Source organism: Chelonia mydas, chromosome 5 (genome assembly GCF_015237465.2).
Source record: "Chelonia mydas isolate rCheMyd1 chromosome 5, rCheMyd1.pri.v2, whole genome shotgun sequence".
NCBI classification, from domain to species: domain Eukaryota; kingdom Metazoa; phylum Chordata; order Testudines; family Cheloniidae; genus Chelonia; species Chelonia mydas.
In genome coordinates this window covers 108,912,036-108,929,812 of record NC_051245.2, presented here as the reverse complement: position 1 = coordinate 108,929,812, position 17,777 = coordinate 108,912,036, and the positions used below count along the sequence as shown (strand labels likewise).

The window sequence follows — 17,777 nt, the reverse complement described above, 5'->3', positions numbered from 1 at the left end:
CACCTTTCAGGAGCCAAGGCCCCACATCCTCAAAGGAATTTAGGTGCCTAACTCCCATTGATAACCATGGGAGTAAGGCACAAAAATACCTCGGAGGAGCTAGGCCCAAGTGTCCAATCCACTCCATATTTTGTAGAAAAATTCTATGTTCTAGGCCCAGACCTAAACTACTAAATTTTGGAGTCAATATTACTTGAAGGATTTTGGGCTGCAAAGTCAGATTTACACTGGAAGCTCTCTGGTGGTACTACTATTGTTTCTTAATTATTAATAGAAATTAAAAACACAGGGACTGATTCTCCTATTACTTATACCAGTGTAACTCAATTGACTCCAATGGAGTCATGTATAATTTGTGCTGGTGTACGTCAGAGGAGAATCAAGACTATGAAGCACCCCTGGGAGCATAACAAATGTCACAGGTTAGGGATAATCACAGGGTTAGAAGTTAGGGTGCCATTGGACAAATGTCGTACCAAAGCCAACAGAATCCATGAGGTAATCTCCTATCATCTGCCCAGCTGTATTAACTATTAAACACTGACTGACATACCGACTTACCGTGTTCAGATAACAGTGTCTTCAGTGCCTAATGACCGTGTAATTGTTTTATAAATATTTATAGGGCCAGAAGGAACAGTAAAGTAGAGCTCAAGGTTTGCTTCAGTATTGGTCTACGCCTTGTTTTTAAGTATCTTGCTCTGTGATTTACATTAGTGTCCATTTAAAACATTTTTTTAAGAAAGGCTCTCTCGATGCAAAAGTGGCTTATTTTATCAGATGTCAGTTGTGAATTAACACCAGTTTATCCTTTCCCCTGCTCGTTCTGTGTACGGGATACTGTAAGTGTTACAGTAAAGTGTGTGCATACATCACAATTCTGGGCAAAGAAATAGAAGGCAAAACACTTAGAGATTTTTTTTTCTTTACCCTGCCATGGATGATTTATTTTGGGTAAGCACTTGCCTCAACAGCTAACTTTCAGACACCTCCAAGTGTAGTTTTCATAATCTGATAATAAATATAAAACATATACTTGTATAGCTTGGGGAATGAAAAAATAATTGAAAGAGGATGAGTGTATATATTGAGGCAGGCGAAGAGTTTGGATTTAAACCCAGGCCCATCTCCAGACCAAGATGGGCTCTGCTCAACACAATGAATGTCTGCCCTGGTCTGCCACAGTTCCATGGGCATGGGATGAGGCTGTTTGCAGGAGATTGAGGTTATTTCCAGGCCCTTTCCCATTACAAGGATCTTCTCCCGCCTGAGGTCCCCCATCACTCAAGCAATACCTTACCACTGTCTTCAGGGGAGCTGATTCCTGTGACCCCTCTGTTCAGCAAATGAATGAAGGAGAGAACCAATGATAGAACAGCTAGTGAGCAAGGTATGAGGTCAGGGTAGAGGAAGGAGTCTAGAAGTCTAGAAGTCACATGGTACAATTTCAGCTCTATCTGGTCAGGGATTCTGGGTCCGGAGCTCTGAGCAGCATTAATCATTGCGGCTTTTTGCTGTGAATTTTAGGTCTCCTGTAATCTTGCCAGGAGAATCTGCAGCTTCACAGCTCTGCACTTCATTGGCATGGCAAACTCATCTATATGCAATTTGTAGCAGATCCCTCAAATGACTGATGTTCACATGGAGGGGCTGCTTCCGTCTCCAGGCAGAGTGAGGGCCGAGCACACATAATTGCTGCCCCCTTCCAGGCTGTGCAGAGGACAGGAGTATCTGGTACCTGTTAGGTGAAATTAAAAAGCATAATGCAGAGCACAGCTTTGTAGGAGGGCAACCAGAGAGACACGACTGTTGGGGGCAATGTTTAGGAAAAGTGGGGAGTGCGGCTTACTTCTGCTTGGTTACTTCGCATTATTGTATGTTCTGGGTCTCTGTTTATCCTTAGATTTATAAATATCCGAGGAGCTGAGACGGATCAGAAAGGTGTCTCCTGTGTTTTTACAAATCCAAATGAATGAAATCACTCCTTGAATTAAGATTGTCAGCCTTTTAGGACCTTTGATTAAGATTGTTATATAGAAGAACAGAGGGGACCTATCTTTTGTATCTACTATCAACAGTATACCCAGGGCAAGTGGATTTTTAGCTAGTGCCGGTAAAGCTCTGTGTTAAGTATCTATGCTCCTTGTAAAGCACCTACTAGCTTGGCACTACCCCTGCTTAGTGGCATACCCCATACTTTAAAGAAAGTTAGGACCCAGTTCATTGTTGCCCTGCATTGCGTGCAGCCACCTACTCCAGTGTAAAGTGAACTCTTTGCACTTTCTTTGCTCTGGTGTAAAAGACTGCCCATAATGCAGGGCAATGACAAACTGGGCATGAGGCGTCCATCCTGCTCCGAATGCCTCCCATTTTTTGCAGCATAGATGTTTTCTCCATAGTCTGAGTAGTAAATAACAGTTGCTGCTGTGGATTCAGTGTGGTTCTGCTGTAACTGGCTGGGTATCGGGGCCTCATGCACTCCTTGCTCACTGCAAAGCTGAACTCAGCATGTCCAATCCACAGAGGAAGGAAAGGAGCTTAGGGTCAGGCAGGAGGTCAGCACATTTGAGGCTGGAAGGATCCAGGGGCCATTTACTCCCCTGGAGGGCTAAGGAGGAATTGCTGGGGATGCTATGAGACAGCATTAGAGGTCACTATGTGTCTGGTGCTTCTGAGTGGCCTCTTGTTTGGGAGGACTAAGTGTTTTTTCCATCCCCTCAAAACCCTCTGCACCAAGGCCAAGTTGGGTTAGGAGTGGGGGAAGATTTGCCCCTTATTCAGTTTCCTTTTTGTCCTCTTTCCATCTGTATAAAATCTGGGATTTTTCAAAGACACCTAAGAGTTGACCTTGAATGGGGATTGGTGCCATTTTCACAAGCCTTTCATTAGGAGATGGGTCCCTACCTCTCTTAGGCTTTTTTGAAATTGCCAGTTTAAACTTAATTCTTCAAACATGGTAACAAACTGGGATGATCTCCTTCATTCCACCATTCATCCAAGCCTTAAAGCCTCTCCAAGGCAAAGATAAATCTACCGGGGATCTTTCTGATTTACGGTTTCATGGAAAGATTCATAGCCAGAGTAGAAAATTGGCTTGTCAAGCAAAGGCTGAATTTTATCTGAGCGCAGTCTGTCCTTCCCTTGTGACCTGCAGTTTGGAAAATAATTCAGAATCTATGTGACCCCATACATAGCTCAGCGGCTACCACTGTAACTTTGGGTAATCAGACATTTACTGACGCTAGATGGACAAACATTTGATTTAACAGCTACTTTATTAAGTATTGAAGCCCCATTACTTGAATAACTTGAAAGGAGCCTGGATAGAGCATTGGAGAACATACAGAAGGGAATAATCACACGCTGGCAGGAATGATGCACTAGACATAAAAACCATAGGTCTTTTCTAGCTGTAATCCCTGTTGGCCCATTCCTGAAGTCTTTACTCAGCAAAACTCACATTGACATCAACAGGAGGTTGAATTTAAAAAAGAAAAGAAAAAAAAGAGGACTATAAACCCCCAAGCGTCAGGGCATGAACTGGTCACTGAGAAGCTGGTCAGGAGCCTCTCTGAGACAATACGAGTCTTTCCCATACTGGCTTGTGAACACTGATACTTGGAACAAGGTGTAGCAATAGCTAGTCCCTTCATGCACTTTCCAGCACTCCCAGAGAGATATGTGTCTGCCTCAAGCCCTGGCTTAAAGCCACAAATGAGCCATTAAACTTCATTGTTGTACTCAACACCATTTCATTACTTCTACCATTGTCTAGAGCAATATTATTACAATTTACCAATTAAGTCTTTCATAACACTATTCTGAATCTGGTTTTAGATCCGATGATTTGGATGAATCCAGTTTTCTTTAAAGGGTCACTGCCACCTAGATTTGTAACCCTCTCTTTGGGGCCGTGCCTGTCGTCTTTGTGTCTTGTTTGTATAGCACCTGGCACAAAGGGGCTCCTTGACTGGGCTTCCTGGATGCTCCTGTAACAGCAAAGATAATTACTACAAGTAACTTGAAATCTTGTCAATTTCAAAATACAATTTAAAAGGAGCTCCTTTCTACACCTACCTCCAAGTCCCTTTGGGCCTTGGAGTGGGGGAGGGGGCTACAGTTACATTTTCTATGGGGCAGTCTCTCCTTTGCTGCAATGTGAAAGAGCCATATAAGCAAGAGGTGAAACTGAGTAACTAACCATACAGTGAAACTGACTATACGTAAAGTGCTGTCAATGCACAAAGAAAATATCAACCCTCCCCACCAGTTTCTTTTCAAGTGATTTCAGGGGCTACTTGGAACCATAGTATGTAACTACTTTCCAGACATAAGAGTGGTTTTTAAGTAGAGGGAGCCTCTTTAAAATTACAGATAGCATCAATCAAGCTTTGGCTAATGGTTTTGAAATGAGTATATTATTTGATGATTTCCATAAAGCCCCTGACTTACTATCACTGACAAATGGAGTGACTTTGACTTTGGTTTTGATTTGCTTAATCTGAAAGAGAATGTTTGTTTAGCTCAGCGCTAGATGTAAGAATTTTTTTAAGCTTGTGCAGAGCATACCTCAGGGATCCATCCTGAAAGGTTTATTGTTTACAATGCTGGCTTATGACCTGCATCAACTTGAAAATCCAGAGGTATGCAGATGTTGCCATTCATTATGCTGCTTTGACAATGCAAGATGTGGCGAGAGCCAAAGAGATGGTTTTAAGTGTGCTGAATGCGAGTGTGGTTTGTAAATATGTTTAAAAGGAAGTAAAGCACTGTAAATATGCCATTTGGCAGGAGATTGTAATAGAGTGTTTCACAACCTGAAGGGCTTTCAGGGTTTCAGAAGACATAGCCACCACGTCTCAACGGGAATTGACAGCACTCACTGCCTTGAGTCCCTTTGCGTCTGCTCCTATTGATGGAAATGTTGTCACTGTGTCAATGGGAGCAGGCGTATGCTGTTAAGGCTGGATTCGCCCTTGTCTTGCACTTGCATAGCCCTTTAGCGCTGGTGTGATGTGAGTGTGAAATGCCCCACAGCGGTGAGTGCTGACCTGGTAGTACTTCACACACACTTTGCATAGCTTTGGACAACTGCACAAGGTTCTGGCTGTGGAGAATCTAATCCTTAATCAGAACAACTGAGCAAAAGGGTTTAAATGGAGCGCCCAGCCTGGCACAGTAGGGTGTGTTTAGCTAAATCTAGAATCAGTGAACCTTTTCTAGCTTGAGTTAATGCACTGTTCTAACCTATGGCTGTTGTTGTTGTTTTTTATAGGTTGTCATTATTGTACCCAAGGGAAGCGTGTCACTAGTTTCATAGGCCAGGACTTTGCCTGATGATTCGTAATGCCCTATAGTTAGTTGTAATTGGTGGGTGATTTGTAACCAGTGCTGCTGAAGCCCTGCACCAACATCTTTGCTCCGCCCTGGGGCTCAGTCCATAACGTCCATGCTACTCTCTTGCACAGGCACCACCATTGCCCACATCTTCCCACCAGGATCTATGAGAAGAGCGAGAAGCCATGCTTCCTGTCGGAGTACGTGGAGCAATACCCCCTGTATCCCTACGCCCATCCCAGAGACTCGTTCAAGCCCAAGGCAGAGTACCAGAAGCAGTCAGTGGCTGTGGAGGGAATGACAACTTTCAAGTAAGAAACAGTGAAAGGGAGGGAGGGTGAGAGAATGAATGTGGGGGTGGGGAATAAGCATTGCTTCCCTCAAGGAGAGCCTGAGGAGAACAGTTAAGTGCTCCATACTGGGGCTGTGATAACTTTGCTGGGGGTTGGGGAATAATGTAGGGAGCCAGAGTTTGGGGTGAGATGCTGCTGGGAAGGCAGCTGACCCTTCCAGGATGGGGAGATGTGACCTGCTGAGAGAGCATGTGTGCACCACAGGGGCATGGTTGGGCTATTGGCTTTCTCCCTAGTTTTTACTCACTTGCAGCACTGGGCAGACTCCCTGGGAAGTCAACAGGAATTCTGCACGAGAAAGAACTGAGTAAGGCTGGCAGGCCGAAGCTCATTGGATCAGGGATTGTCTTTTTATACAGGGGCCTGGTCCGAGAGTGGGGCTTCTAGGCGCTAAGCCGTACGCACAATAAGTGGCCATGTGTTTTTAATGATGATGGGGGAAATGAGATACACACAGAGTACCATGCTGTGCAAAGCTGAGCCATTTTTGAATCCCCGCTGTGCTGCTGTTCAGATTGTGAAATTTAAACACAAGACCTCGGGTTTAACTGTGCCCCTTCCTGACTTCCCCCTAAATTAATCAGCAAGCCTGCTCCCTGCTAGTGGAGCATGTGGTGTGTTATGCTACTGAAATGCAAGACTCTGAGTCTTCGATACATAGCCAGCAATTTGATTTCTCTTTCCTCAGCTGAAGGCCTCTGGTTGATGTTTGAATATACTGCTGTTTACTTACTCTGTGACCTCAGGCTCTGTCATCAATAATCCCTTCGTCATCTGTGCTCCATCTAATGTGAGACCCAAAGAGCTGCCGGGGAGGGTACTTTTCAAGCCCACCTTCTCTCTTTGAGGGGGATGCACTGTTGTGTGATGGGTCAGGTGATCCCCATAGCAATTTGTGCAGCCATGGTTACATTCATTGCTGAAGCAGGAGCGGCTGGACGTGGAACACTTGTCCAGAGCTCATACAAATGCCGGACTCAAGTCCATGTGCAGGAGCCACTCAAGGCTTTCAATCATGGCATCTCTTTGTTAGTCTAGTGGAAGTTTAAATTTCCATCTGAAATTCAATTTCCCTATTTCCAAATTCTCACTCCTCTGGTTAGATTTGGTGACTTTTGTATAACCCGCAAAAGCCAAAGGCCGAGATCCTTGCTACACACAGCACCACTCAGGGTGGGGGGTGCTGTCTCAATACTGGGAGAGCTGTTGTGCTGGTTTGGTCCTCTGGCCAGTGACCCCAGGGGCAGATGGAGCAGCAGGGTACAGAGAAGCCCCCGCTGTGTTCCCTCCATCAGCAACAAGGTGTAATGGCACAGTTGTTGCTATATTGTCTGATGTTGGAAAGATCCTTCAGGGGATGGTTACTGTAGCTTTTGGGCTGGTGGTCGGGTGCAAAGTGGCTGTGGTGCCCCAGAGGAGCTAAGCCATGACATAAGACCATGCTAACGAAAATACAATAGACCGGTCACCCAGCATTGGTCTCTGGCTGTTTATATATAAAGTTTTGCTGGAGGAAGGTAACTCTTTAAAGATATTGCATCGATTTTTTTTTATAATGCTACACACAGTAGAAGCAGATCCACACAACCACACTGAGAACAGAAAAACACCAGTTGAGGAAATGGTTAACATCTTTTTCATTAATAGTGCCCCATCCAGAAATGCAGCAGCCCCTTCGTTGGCTGGGCTGCTGTGGAAGGCACCGTGTGAGGCTACCTGCCATGCCCCCTGCACAGAGGGGGGTCTTGCACGTGTCCCAAAGTAGTCATGGGGCTGAAATACTTTGATTGGGCTTTTAAACGGCGCCTAAGGGAGATAGGTGCCCAACTCACCTTGAATGTCAATGGTATTTGGGTGCCTCATTCATTTAGGCACCTTTGAAAAATTCCAGCCTTAAAGAAATTATTGCTCATGAATATTATGGCTTGATGGTGTTGTCTCAGGCCAGGCACATTACAAGCCCCGGCCCAGCTCAGTCCTTAAGAGAAACATACCCCCCTGCTCCACCAATGTGGACCTTACCTCTAACATGGGCCTCCGAATAGAGTGATGGGCTTTGTGATGTGCACAGATTAGAATGAGTCCACGAAACTCATTGGCTAGATTCTTTCCTGGTCTAACTTCATTGAAGTCCATAATTAACTCTGTGTAAACCCACCGGGTTCGGACAAGGAGGAATTTGGCCCACCTGAAGGAGTCGATGGTCCTGTTTCACACATACTGTAATTACAGGAGTATTGCCAGCTTTCTACCAGTGAAAGTCTTGTGTATTGCACTAGCTACCCTTATTGCATTATCCAAACGTTCTTTGGGTGCCCAGCAAAAGGAACATACACTTAGTCCTCAAGACAGACACAAATAAGATGTAGTGCCTTTATTATTCACAGGAGAGATTACGTACCTCATGAAGTGTTGCCAGTGAAATTCAAACCACCTGAAAAGTATGTCAAGAGTGACGAGAACATGGATTTGATCTCAACATATAAACAAGACTACAACCCCTATCCTATCTGTCGAGTTCCTCCATGCTTACCCCGCGAGACTAACTACACCTCCAGTGTCAAGATGGACACAATACCTACGTACAAAGGTATGTACCCTCGCAGCCGTTTTGAAGGAGGGCTGCGCTTGTAACATCTTGCTTCAAGAGAACAGAATGAGGCTACACAGACTTCTGCATTTGCTATTTCTTATATTGGTTCTGTAGGAGCCTTAAGAGAATGACTGAAAAGTCAACTAACCTGGGCACTTTGGGCTGGACTGAAGCTAAGGAGAGAATTTTAATCTAATTTAACGTTCTTCTTGGTGTCAAGTTTGTCAGGCCCTTATTTCAGGGTGGGAGTGGGCTGGCTGTTGGGTCTTTGAGGAGCCTTTCCCTTCTCTTGCCCCTTGCCTAGGGCAGTGCTGAAGGTCTCAGTGATGCTCTAACATCAGCCACGAGGGGAGTGGGGGTGCTGAAAAGCAATGCTGAATGCTTGCCTGTGTGGGCCAGGGTAGCCCGGGATCCTAACTCATTCCTGATTAGCTGAGCAACTCAGTCATTGGGGCCAGCCCAGTTCAGAATGCCGTCTAACACAAGGCCGGATTCTGCTCTCAGTGATTGTGAAAGTGACTGCTAGTGTGAATTGGGAGCTGCTCCAGTGCTTGTGAATTAATTATATATATTTTAAAGAATGAATAATTGCTGCTGTTTCCTGTCCTGAGGTGTGTGTGTGTGGGGGGGAGAGGGGCTCAAATGGCAGTGGCATTCTCCTTGTCCCTCCAAGGTGAAGGAGTCCTTTAAATTCTGACAACTGCGCCAACAAATAACGCTCACAACTTCTATAGCACTTCAGTCATAGCCCACAAAACACTTCAAATAGGTGTGCAAGTATTCCTATCCCCATGTGACGAATGGGGAACTTAGGCATAGAGGGAGAGATTAAGTAACTCACCCAAGGCCACACACCCAGTCAGTGGCAGAGCCTGGTCTCCCAGTCTTGTTCCCTCTCTACTGGACCATTGCACCCTATTTAATTTTTACTGCCCTCACCAGAAGGTATCTCACTGCAGGGATCATCTTTCTTGGTTCAATGAGTGCTAAATGCTACTTCCTCCCGAACCTGTAAACGCTACTCATGAAACAGCCATAGAATGGCTAAAAAGCCACCTGCACTGCTTCCTTCTTTCCCTAGGGGTTGAGTACACTGGGATGAATACTGCACTCAGTTATACTAGCATGAATCCAGAGCAACTCTGCTGGCTTCAGAGTTGTTTGTCATATGACACTCGGGCATTTTGCCTCTGCTGGATCAGGGACTTGGTCTTAAACAGCGGTCTGCTAACAGCAGCCTGTTATGCTACCACTAGGGGGCTGGGCTAGCACTTTGTGTATTACTTTAAATAAGCGTGGAATATTATTGTTTTTCTGCTGTAAAACAAATAGCCTACTTACTCAGGCTGATTGCTAGTATGAGGGATTGGCCCTATTCAGCATAAGTAATTCTCTGTTTAAAATAAAAATCAAGCAAGAAAATAAAATGCAAGCAAACCTATGTGAATGCAATGTTAAGGTCACACAATTAAAATGACAAAAAGCCAGAAAATCGGTGTCCATGTAAAAGTAGTTAAAGCACTCGAAGCCTCAATGCTTTATACCAGCGGAGAGTCTGTCCCTACGTGTTTAGATATGCTTACATTCGAACTAAGAACCATATGTAAATCTCTTTGTTTTATCTGGGTTTAGGTCAGGACCTTTACTAGTGCACTCAAGAGCTCCAAGAAAATGCAGCACAGCCACATTTGGTTGTAATTTGCAGTATTTTTCAAAACACTCTGCAAATGGAAATCTCCATCTAACAACCCCACAAAGATTTGGTTCCATATTGAGTTAATTCATTTTAAAAGGCCATAGGCCACAAATGCAAAGGTTTTCAATGTGCTTTTACCTATTGAGCCTTATGGCATAAAACGGCTTTATTAATCACCTTTCAAGGTGCAATTTATTTGTAATGGGCTGCTCTATGAGGTTTCAAATAATGCCACTTTGGCAATAAATGCCTTTCATATGAAGTCGTGAGTCCACACAACCCAGTGGTATAGGGTGGTTTTAAATGATGCTATCAGATATCACAATTAATGTCTGACAGCTTTGGAACTTGATTTCTTAACACTGCATGAAGCATGGTTTCAAAGTTCTCATCTCTTCTTAGTCGTGTGTGTCTATCTACAGGTATATAATCGAATTATAACGTTGTCTAGCTTGGTTATATGGAGAGCTGCCTGAGCTTAGGAACATGTGGTTTGTATCCTAGGCTCCTTCCCATACCCCCTAAAGTTTTCAGGACGGTGATACATGGTAAACCATTAATATCTACTGGAAAAGAATTAGTTTCAATAAAACTGTAACATATTTTGAAGGGATAGTAGCATTGTTGGCTTAAACTAAAGTAAATTCATAATGCCTAGGAGGACTCCAAATGTGTGGCACTTACAGAAGTTTAAAATTGAAGACACATGGAAACTATTTTTAATATTTTGCAAAACTATAGTCTCAGTGAACTGCCTGGACTAGATTATTACCACTGACGCTGGGAAGCCCTGAACGGTTTTGGGGTGCAGTTCGGTTTTGATTAGCTACATCTGAAATGTCAAGCCTTTTCAACTGGATCTACACGTGCTTGAAGACTGCATGTCATAAGCAGTGGAGACTCAGAAGTCACCCACTACTTAATAAGCCTCTACAGCCTCTCTTCTATGATTCATCTTAACATGCGCCCCTTGTTTCCCCTTCTGGACCACCTACCTTGGTAAAGTGATGTGGGCCACCAACCTTTCAGTTGGGTCTGGGAGGGTGCTCACGTCAAACTTCTCAGCACATGCCTCAGAGATCATGATGCATGTGTGTGAGGCTGGAGTTAGCCAGAGGTCCAGCCCCGCTGTGCTGGGAAGTGTGATGCGAGTGCCAGGGCAGCTTTAGCATTAGGCAGGACAGGTTGGCATCGCCAGGATGCTACCACATGGCAGGAGTGGGGGTGACTTTATTTTAACTCCCTAAATCCTTCTCTGAGAACCAAGCAAGGCTGATTAGGGGGCTAGTCCGAGCAGCCCCAAACGAACGATACGGTCAAGTATCTGCATTGGCTTGAGCCAGCTGGAAACAGTGATGAGTGACTCAGCAGTCCCAGGGTTCTAATATTGGGGCTGGTGGCTGGGGGTGGTACCTTATACAGTTCATCTCATCAGAGCCACCAGTGGTGTTTGATAGTTTAGGAACACCAACCACACTAGGGACTTGGGCCTAGCTCTGCCTTGTCTTTGTGCAGTTCGACTGGCTGGCAGCCCCCTTGGCGGGGAGGACAAATGACTCCAATGTCTCCCCTCCCTCCATAACTGCATTGCGAGGCTTTAAAGGTAGACGGAAAGGGATCAGCAGAGGGGCTGGAGTAGCTTGGGGATCAGTGGGAGGCTGCAATGGGCAGATGAACTAACTTAGAAAGGACAGGTGGGATAATAGCAAAGGGCATTTATCAGAACAAACATGAGCCTATTTGGATCAGTCCTTATAGTTTCCAGGACTAGTCCACCCATCCATGATCATCACAATTTTACCTTTAGCTCATGACTCTCATCCAGGTGCGTACCGCATCGCTTTATATACTTAACTGGTTGTGCAAGCTGCACAGAGTGGGCATGGCCATGCAAATAGTAAATTTCTTGACATCATCAATGCCACTGCTATTTAGGTTCCTATCAGCAATCTGAGCATTGCTGATATCTTTGAGTGCCTGGAAAATTTAGGTGTGCTGTGGGTGGCAAAACATCCTTCCAGATCTCACTATGGCTAGACGTCCCCACAGATCTAGTAGTGGAGCCTGATCCAAAGCCCCCTGAAGTCAATGGGTGGCTTTCCATTGACTTGAGCAACATTAGGCCAGGATTTTAAGGCCATATTTTTAAAGGTATTTGGGCACCTAAAGATGAAGATAAATGCTTAGTTTGGGAGCTTTTGGAAATCCCGCTATCTGACTCCCACTGATTTCAGTAGTAGCTAAACTTCTAGGCACTTTTGAAAATCCCATTAGGTACTTATCTACATCTTTAGGTGCCCAAATACCTCTAAAAATCTGGTCGTTAGTACCTAAGTACGAGGAACGCTGGTGCTATGTAAACACTTAAAATAAATTAGGCCAGATTAGATTAGACAGATCTTCAAACTGAGGAAGAAAATAAAATCCTGGCCCCACCGAAGTCACTAGGAGTTTTGCCATTGACTTCAATGGGGTCAGGATTACTACTGCCACTTCATGCTGGGCATTGGGGCAGAGGGATTGGAGAACAAATGCTTAATTTAAAAATAACCTTTAATTTTTCAACTTCTCATTGTAATGAGCACAGCTCTAATATAATTGTAATTGTGCTGTATTATAGCACAGTCAATACTGTTTGGACTGGAAAATTCAAATATCCCGATGCCTAGTTGCATCATTTACTTTCTGGTACTTTGAAATCCAGACTTCCTTCCTATAAAGAATCAGCTGGAACGTTGTTTGTCTCATGCCTCTCAATGTGGTTTGAAAGCAAAAAAATAAGACTTGGGTTACTGCCAAGGCTATTTCATTTCAACTTCCTACCAGTAACCATATTGCTCTCTAGGGGCAATTGCACAAGATTAGTAAGAGGGAAGAAAGATGGGTTTGTGGCTACAACACTGGTCTGAGAGCCAGGAGTTTTTGCCAGAGTTTTCCAGTATGCTCTGGAAGTCACTTTAACTCCCTGTGCCTTGGTTTCCCCATCTGTGAAATAGGATATAATATGCACCCATCACACAGGGGTCTACAGAGAGTGTACTAATGTTAGCAAAGAGGTAGATTATACTTAGTCTTATACTTAAGATTGTAAGCCGTTTGGGGCAGGAACCAACTCTGTTATATGTTTGCACAGTGCCCAGCACAATACTACTAATTAATAATTGAGGTCAGGGTTCTGCACATGTTGATAGAACTGCTAACATATAGAATAGTGCAAAGAAAGCAGGAAATACCTCTCCCTGCACTGCTCTAGATGTCATCAAGAAGAAACCCTGAACTCAGTTCTGGGCAGGGAACAACTGTCTAGCCCATTGAAAAAATCAGTTGTCATCAAAGAGGAAGACACAGCGAGGAAGGACTGGCTTGTAGCCGAGGCTCTAGATTGGGACTTAGGAGATCTGGGTTCAATTCCCAGATTTCTCCCAGACTCGGTGTGTGACTCTGAGCAAGTCACTTGACTCCCAGTGTCTTAGTTCATCATTTTAGTAAGATGGGGATGATGATAATACTCCTTTCTTCTCACCATTCTCTGTGTGGTATATTTAGATTGTAAACTCCTCAGGGGCAGGGATGGTCTCTCACAATGTGTTTGTATGGTGCCTACCTGATTGACACGACTAACACAAACAACAAATACTAAGGATAATTAAAACTAATAACCAAAGCATAGGCTGTTATATTTTTAAACTAACTACAGAACTTGTGCATTGATGGACACTTAAATTAGATTCTTACATTTCAGGTGACTATGTGCCATGGAATGAATCAAAACGAGAGATGATTAAACCAGACAATAAATTCCATCCATCAGAAGCAAAATTTGACTACAGAACCACTGTCCAGGATGATTATATATATAAGGGACCAGTCGCCACTCACAGCTGCAAACCTCTAAATCCAGCCCACATGACCAAAGCACCTTTGGAGGACCTGACAAATTATAAGTTGAATTATGTGCCACATCCCTTGGAGAAACGCTTTGTCCATGAGTATGAGAAGTATAAACCCAGTGAAACCTCATTTGATGGCCTCACCACACACAAACAGTCATACAAGGGGCTGGCTGGCCCACCTGCCAAGATGGTGAAACCGTACCAGTCAATGCCGACCCACGATCTCCCATTTTCGTCTTCCACAGAGTTTCGGGAAAAATACCAAGCTTGGCCACAGCACCCCATGGTCACCAGAAAACCTGATGTGTACGTGCCCCCCGTAGAGAAAATGGACCTTCAGACAACTACTCAGACTCATTACACATACCCTAAGGGACAGCCAGCCAAGACATGTCGGCCCTTGGGCCATGTTCAGAAAAACACTGCACCCTTTGACAGCTGCTCCACCATGAAGGATGATTACAAGCCATGGCATGGTAAGAAAGCAAAACCCATCATACATGCCCCAGAACTTACTTTGCCAGCAGAACCAATGGAGAACCTGACCACCTTTCGGGCCCATTACGTCCCTCACCCCCCCACTTTCACAAAGAGCTTTAAGCCGGGTTGGTCAGTTGGGAGGCCTAACATACCACTCGATGGAGAAACCACCTACGCCACCAGCTACACGCCGAAGGAAATTGTCAAGTGCCTTGCCTCCTACAAAGAGCCCCCAGGCTATGTGTTTCAAGAAATCGATGCTGTTGGTCACAAGTTCTACTGCCCCGTATCGGAGGCTGAACGCCCACTGAGTTCAAAGAGTAAAGAGCGAAGAAGCAGCATTTCTGGGAATGGACTATACCTACCTGGCCCAAAGGAACTACCTATGACAGCCTGATTTTGTTTTTTGTAACCCTCTTTTAAACTGATCATTGATTTTATTCCTTTAAAGAGCTTAAAATAGCTCCCAGGGCCTCGCTCCTGGTGGAACACCTGAATAATAAGAATCCTAGTGTCCAGGGAAAGAACATTTTAATCTTCTGGTTGTCAGTGTTTTTTCTATCTCCCAAACTCTGTCTTTAGTTAAGCAATGTCTAGGTCATGGTGACAGATTTCTTGTTCACAAACGTATCAGGCAGTAAGTTTCCTCCATGATGAGTGTGGGTACAGCAGCCTAAATCGATGGATAGGTAGACAGATCCCTTAAGTTACAATAAAAATAGAGGTTAGATGTGAGTGCAGGTAAATAGCATGAGCCCAAAGTCCAGCCTCATTTACTGAGTCCATAAAAGACAAGAAAAAAGGTTGCTTAAAATTAGATTTTTCAGCATTGTGTCTCCCTTAATAATTACAAAATTGTAGGGCTGGAAGGGACCTCGCAAGATTTAGCCCCCTGTGCTGAGGTAGGAATACAGCCGCCGCCTTGGAAGCCTATTCCAGTGCTCAACTATTCTTATAGTTGGAAGTTTTTCCTCATAGCTAACCTAAATCTCCCTTGTTGCAGATTAAGCCCAGTGCTTCTTGGCCTGCCTTGAACAGACACAGAGAGCAAATGATCACCAACCTCTTTAGACCAGCCCTTAACACATTTAAAGAATTATCAGGTCCCTGCTCAGTCTTCTTTTCTCAACATTAAACAGGCCCAGCTTTTTTTTTTTCTTTCATCTTTCCTCATAGTCCAGCTTTTTGTTGTTGTCCTCGGAAAGCTCCCCAACTGATCCACATCTTTCCTAAAGTGGGGGCACAGAATTAGATGCCACAATACTCCAGCTGAGACCTCACTAGTGCTAAGTGGAGTGGACAATTACCTCCTGTTAATATATCCCAGAATATTAGCCTTTTTTGCAACTGCATCACATTGTGATCCACCATAATCCCCAGATCCTTTTCAGCTATATTACTGCCTCGCCAGTAAGTCCCTATTTTGTCCTTGTACATTTGATTTTTCCTTCCTAAGTGTTTTGCACTTATCTTGATTGAATTTTCACCTTGTTGATTTCAGACCAATTCTCTAATTGGTTGCGGTTATGTAGAATTCCAATTCTGTCTTCCAAAGTGGAACTAGGGCAAATGCCTTCGTAAAATCAAGATATCAAGTTACATTACTGCCCAGAACTAGAACACTAAATGGGAAATCTTCAAATCTCACAAAGTAGGAAGGGTCAATACTTGGATAGGTTTACCTTGGAGGTCTCTTGCTGCAGGAAGTTGTACTAGTACTAGGAAGTCTAGGTAGCACAGCAGTTCTGAACAGGGGCCCTGCGGCTAAAACCCAGAGCCCAAGCATCAGTGCCTCCCATGGGGCTGAAGCCCCGATCCTCGGCGGCCCCCACGGGGCTGAAGCCAGGAGCAGCAGGGCTGAATTCCGGAGCCCTGGTGCTCCCCCTGGGGCAGAAGCCCTGAGCCCATGGGCAGAGTTGGGGGAACACGGGAGTGTTGCGCACCCCAGAAATTACAGTGCAAGAGCAGGGCAGTCCCAGGGCAGCTCCACTCCCCCAACCTCCTTCTCTCCCTGCACCCTGGCCAGGTCAGAGGTGGGAAGCCAGAGCCAGGCAGTGGGGGACGGCTGATGCCATGGAGCAGGCTGCTGTGGGGGGTTGAAGTTACTCCTCAGCTCCCAGCCCCTTTGCTCACACAGCCGGTAAGAGCTGCCTGGGCAGGGGACCCTGCTCCATGGCTGGCAGAGCCCTTGGGGAGCAGGGAGCCCCTCCCTGCACCCTGTGGTACCCCCTGCCCTCACACAGCCCCTAGCTACCTGCTGCCTGCACCCTGAGTGGTTTTCAAACTTTTTGAGTTGAGCCCCCCCCACCTTTGAGTTATAATTTTTGATTGCCCCTCTCCCCCAACCAGACAGGCTGGGTGGCCTACTGAGGGGAGTCAGGGGGTGGAGGTGGTGCTCCCTCCCTGGACTACGCCTATGCCCAAGGCTTCCCCCACTGGGCTCTGGAATTTTTATAGCATGTTGTGAGGGGCCTCAGAAAGCAAATGGGTGAGAACCCTGAGGTAGACATTTCCCTCTGAGTCAGTGCTAAAGCAGTGCCCATGCATGTTGCTAGGTGGGTCACAGTGCAACTGGAGGTGGCATCTTCTGGGTGTGATGCAACACCAAGGCCCTGACCACCGGTGCTTATGTAAGTTTCCAGGGTGCTTTGCTGCAGGATAGATGCATTAGTTCTGTTATCCAGGCCAATTTCCTAAACTACCACCCTGACAGCAGTTGTAACTTAAGCAGTGGTTCTCAACCATTTCAGGCTCTCAACCCATTTGTAAACCTTGACGGCTTGTCATGACCCAGTAAATAAGTGTACTGTGCATACCATAGTGCATCTGCTGTCCCGGGTGTCTGGCTGGGCTCAGCTCTCTGCTCTAGGCTTTGAGACCGCTGGAGTTGGAGTGCCATTCCGGTTTGGCCCAGCCCCCTGATGTGGGGGCTCGTTGGACCACGTTTATGAGCATGGCATTGCAACCTGGAGTGGGGTTACAGCAGCACTCACTCAAATTTGGCCTGGACAGCTCCCCTCCCCCCCAGCATCAAGCAAAGAGGTGGCTGGGAGAAACCTGAGCAGCACTCTGACTCTTCTCTCTCCCTCCCCCCCACCCCCCTGGCCCCTGGGCCCATTCCCCACAGGTGCAGGAACTTCCTCCCCCATCCCCAGGCCATTGACTCAATTTTGGATGGCTACCCACAGGTTGAGCAATCATGATCTAAAGTAGTGTTAATTTCTAATCTCAAGTGCTACGCATTGTTGCTGTGCAGTGTTGCAGAGAAGCTCTGTTTCAACCATAGAGGTGGCTCCCTTTAAATAGATTGAAGTGATCCCAATGTAAAATATGCATTTTAGTTATACGCGTGAAGCCCTTGGGAATGGAAGTTCTATATAAGTGGTTGGAAACTGAAGCTAGACAAATTCAGACAAGAAATAAAG

At 45.4% G+C, this 17,777-nt stretch overlaps 1 protein-coding gene across 1 annotated transcript in view; it reads left to right on the top strand.

Annotated features, from left to right (window-relative positions):
* Nucleotides 1-14,749, top strand: part of SAXO1 (stabilizer of axonemal microtubules 1) — a 55,347-nt gene extending 40,598 nt beyond the window's left edge. Inside the window, exons 2-4 of the mRNA XM_037902894.1 lie at nucleotides 5,469-5,648; nucleotides 8,078-8,280; nucleotides 13,722-14,749. Of these exons, the coding sequence (XP_037758822.1) occupies nucleotides 5,469-5,648; nucleotides 8,078-8,280; nucleotides 13,722-14,749 (1,411 nt within the window). The remainder of the gene's footprint in view (nucleotides 1-5,468; nucleotides 5,649-8,077; nucleotides 8,281-13,721) is intronic.
* Nucleotides 14,750-17,777: the final 3,028 nt, after the last annotated feature.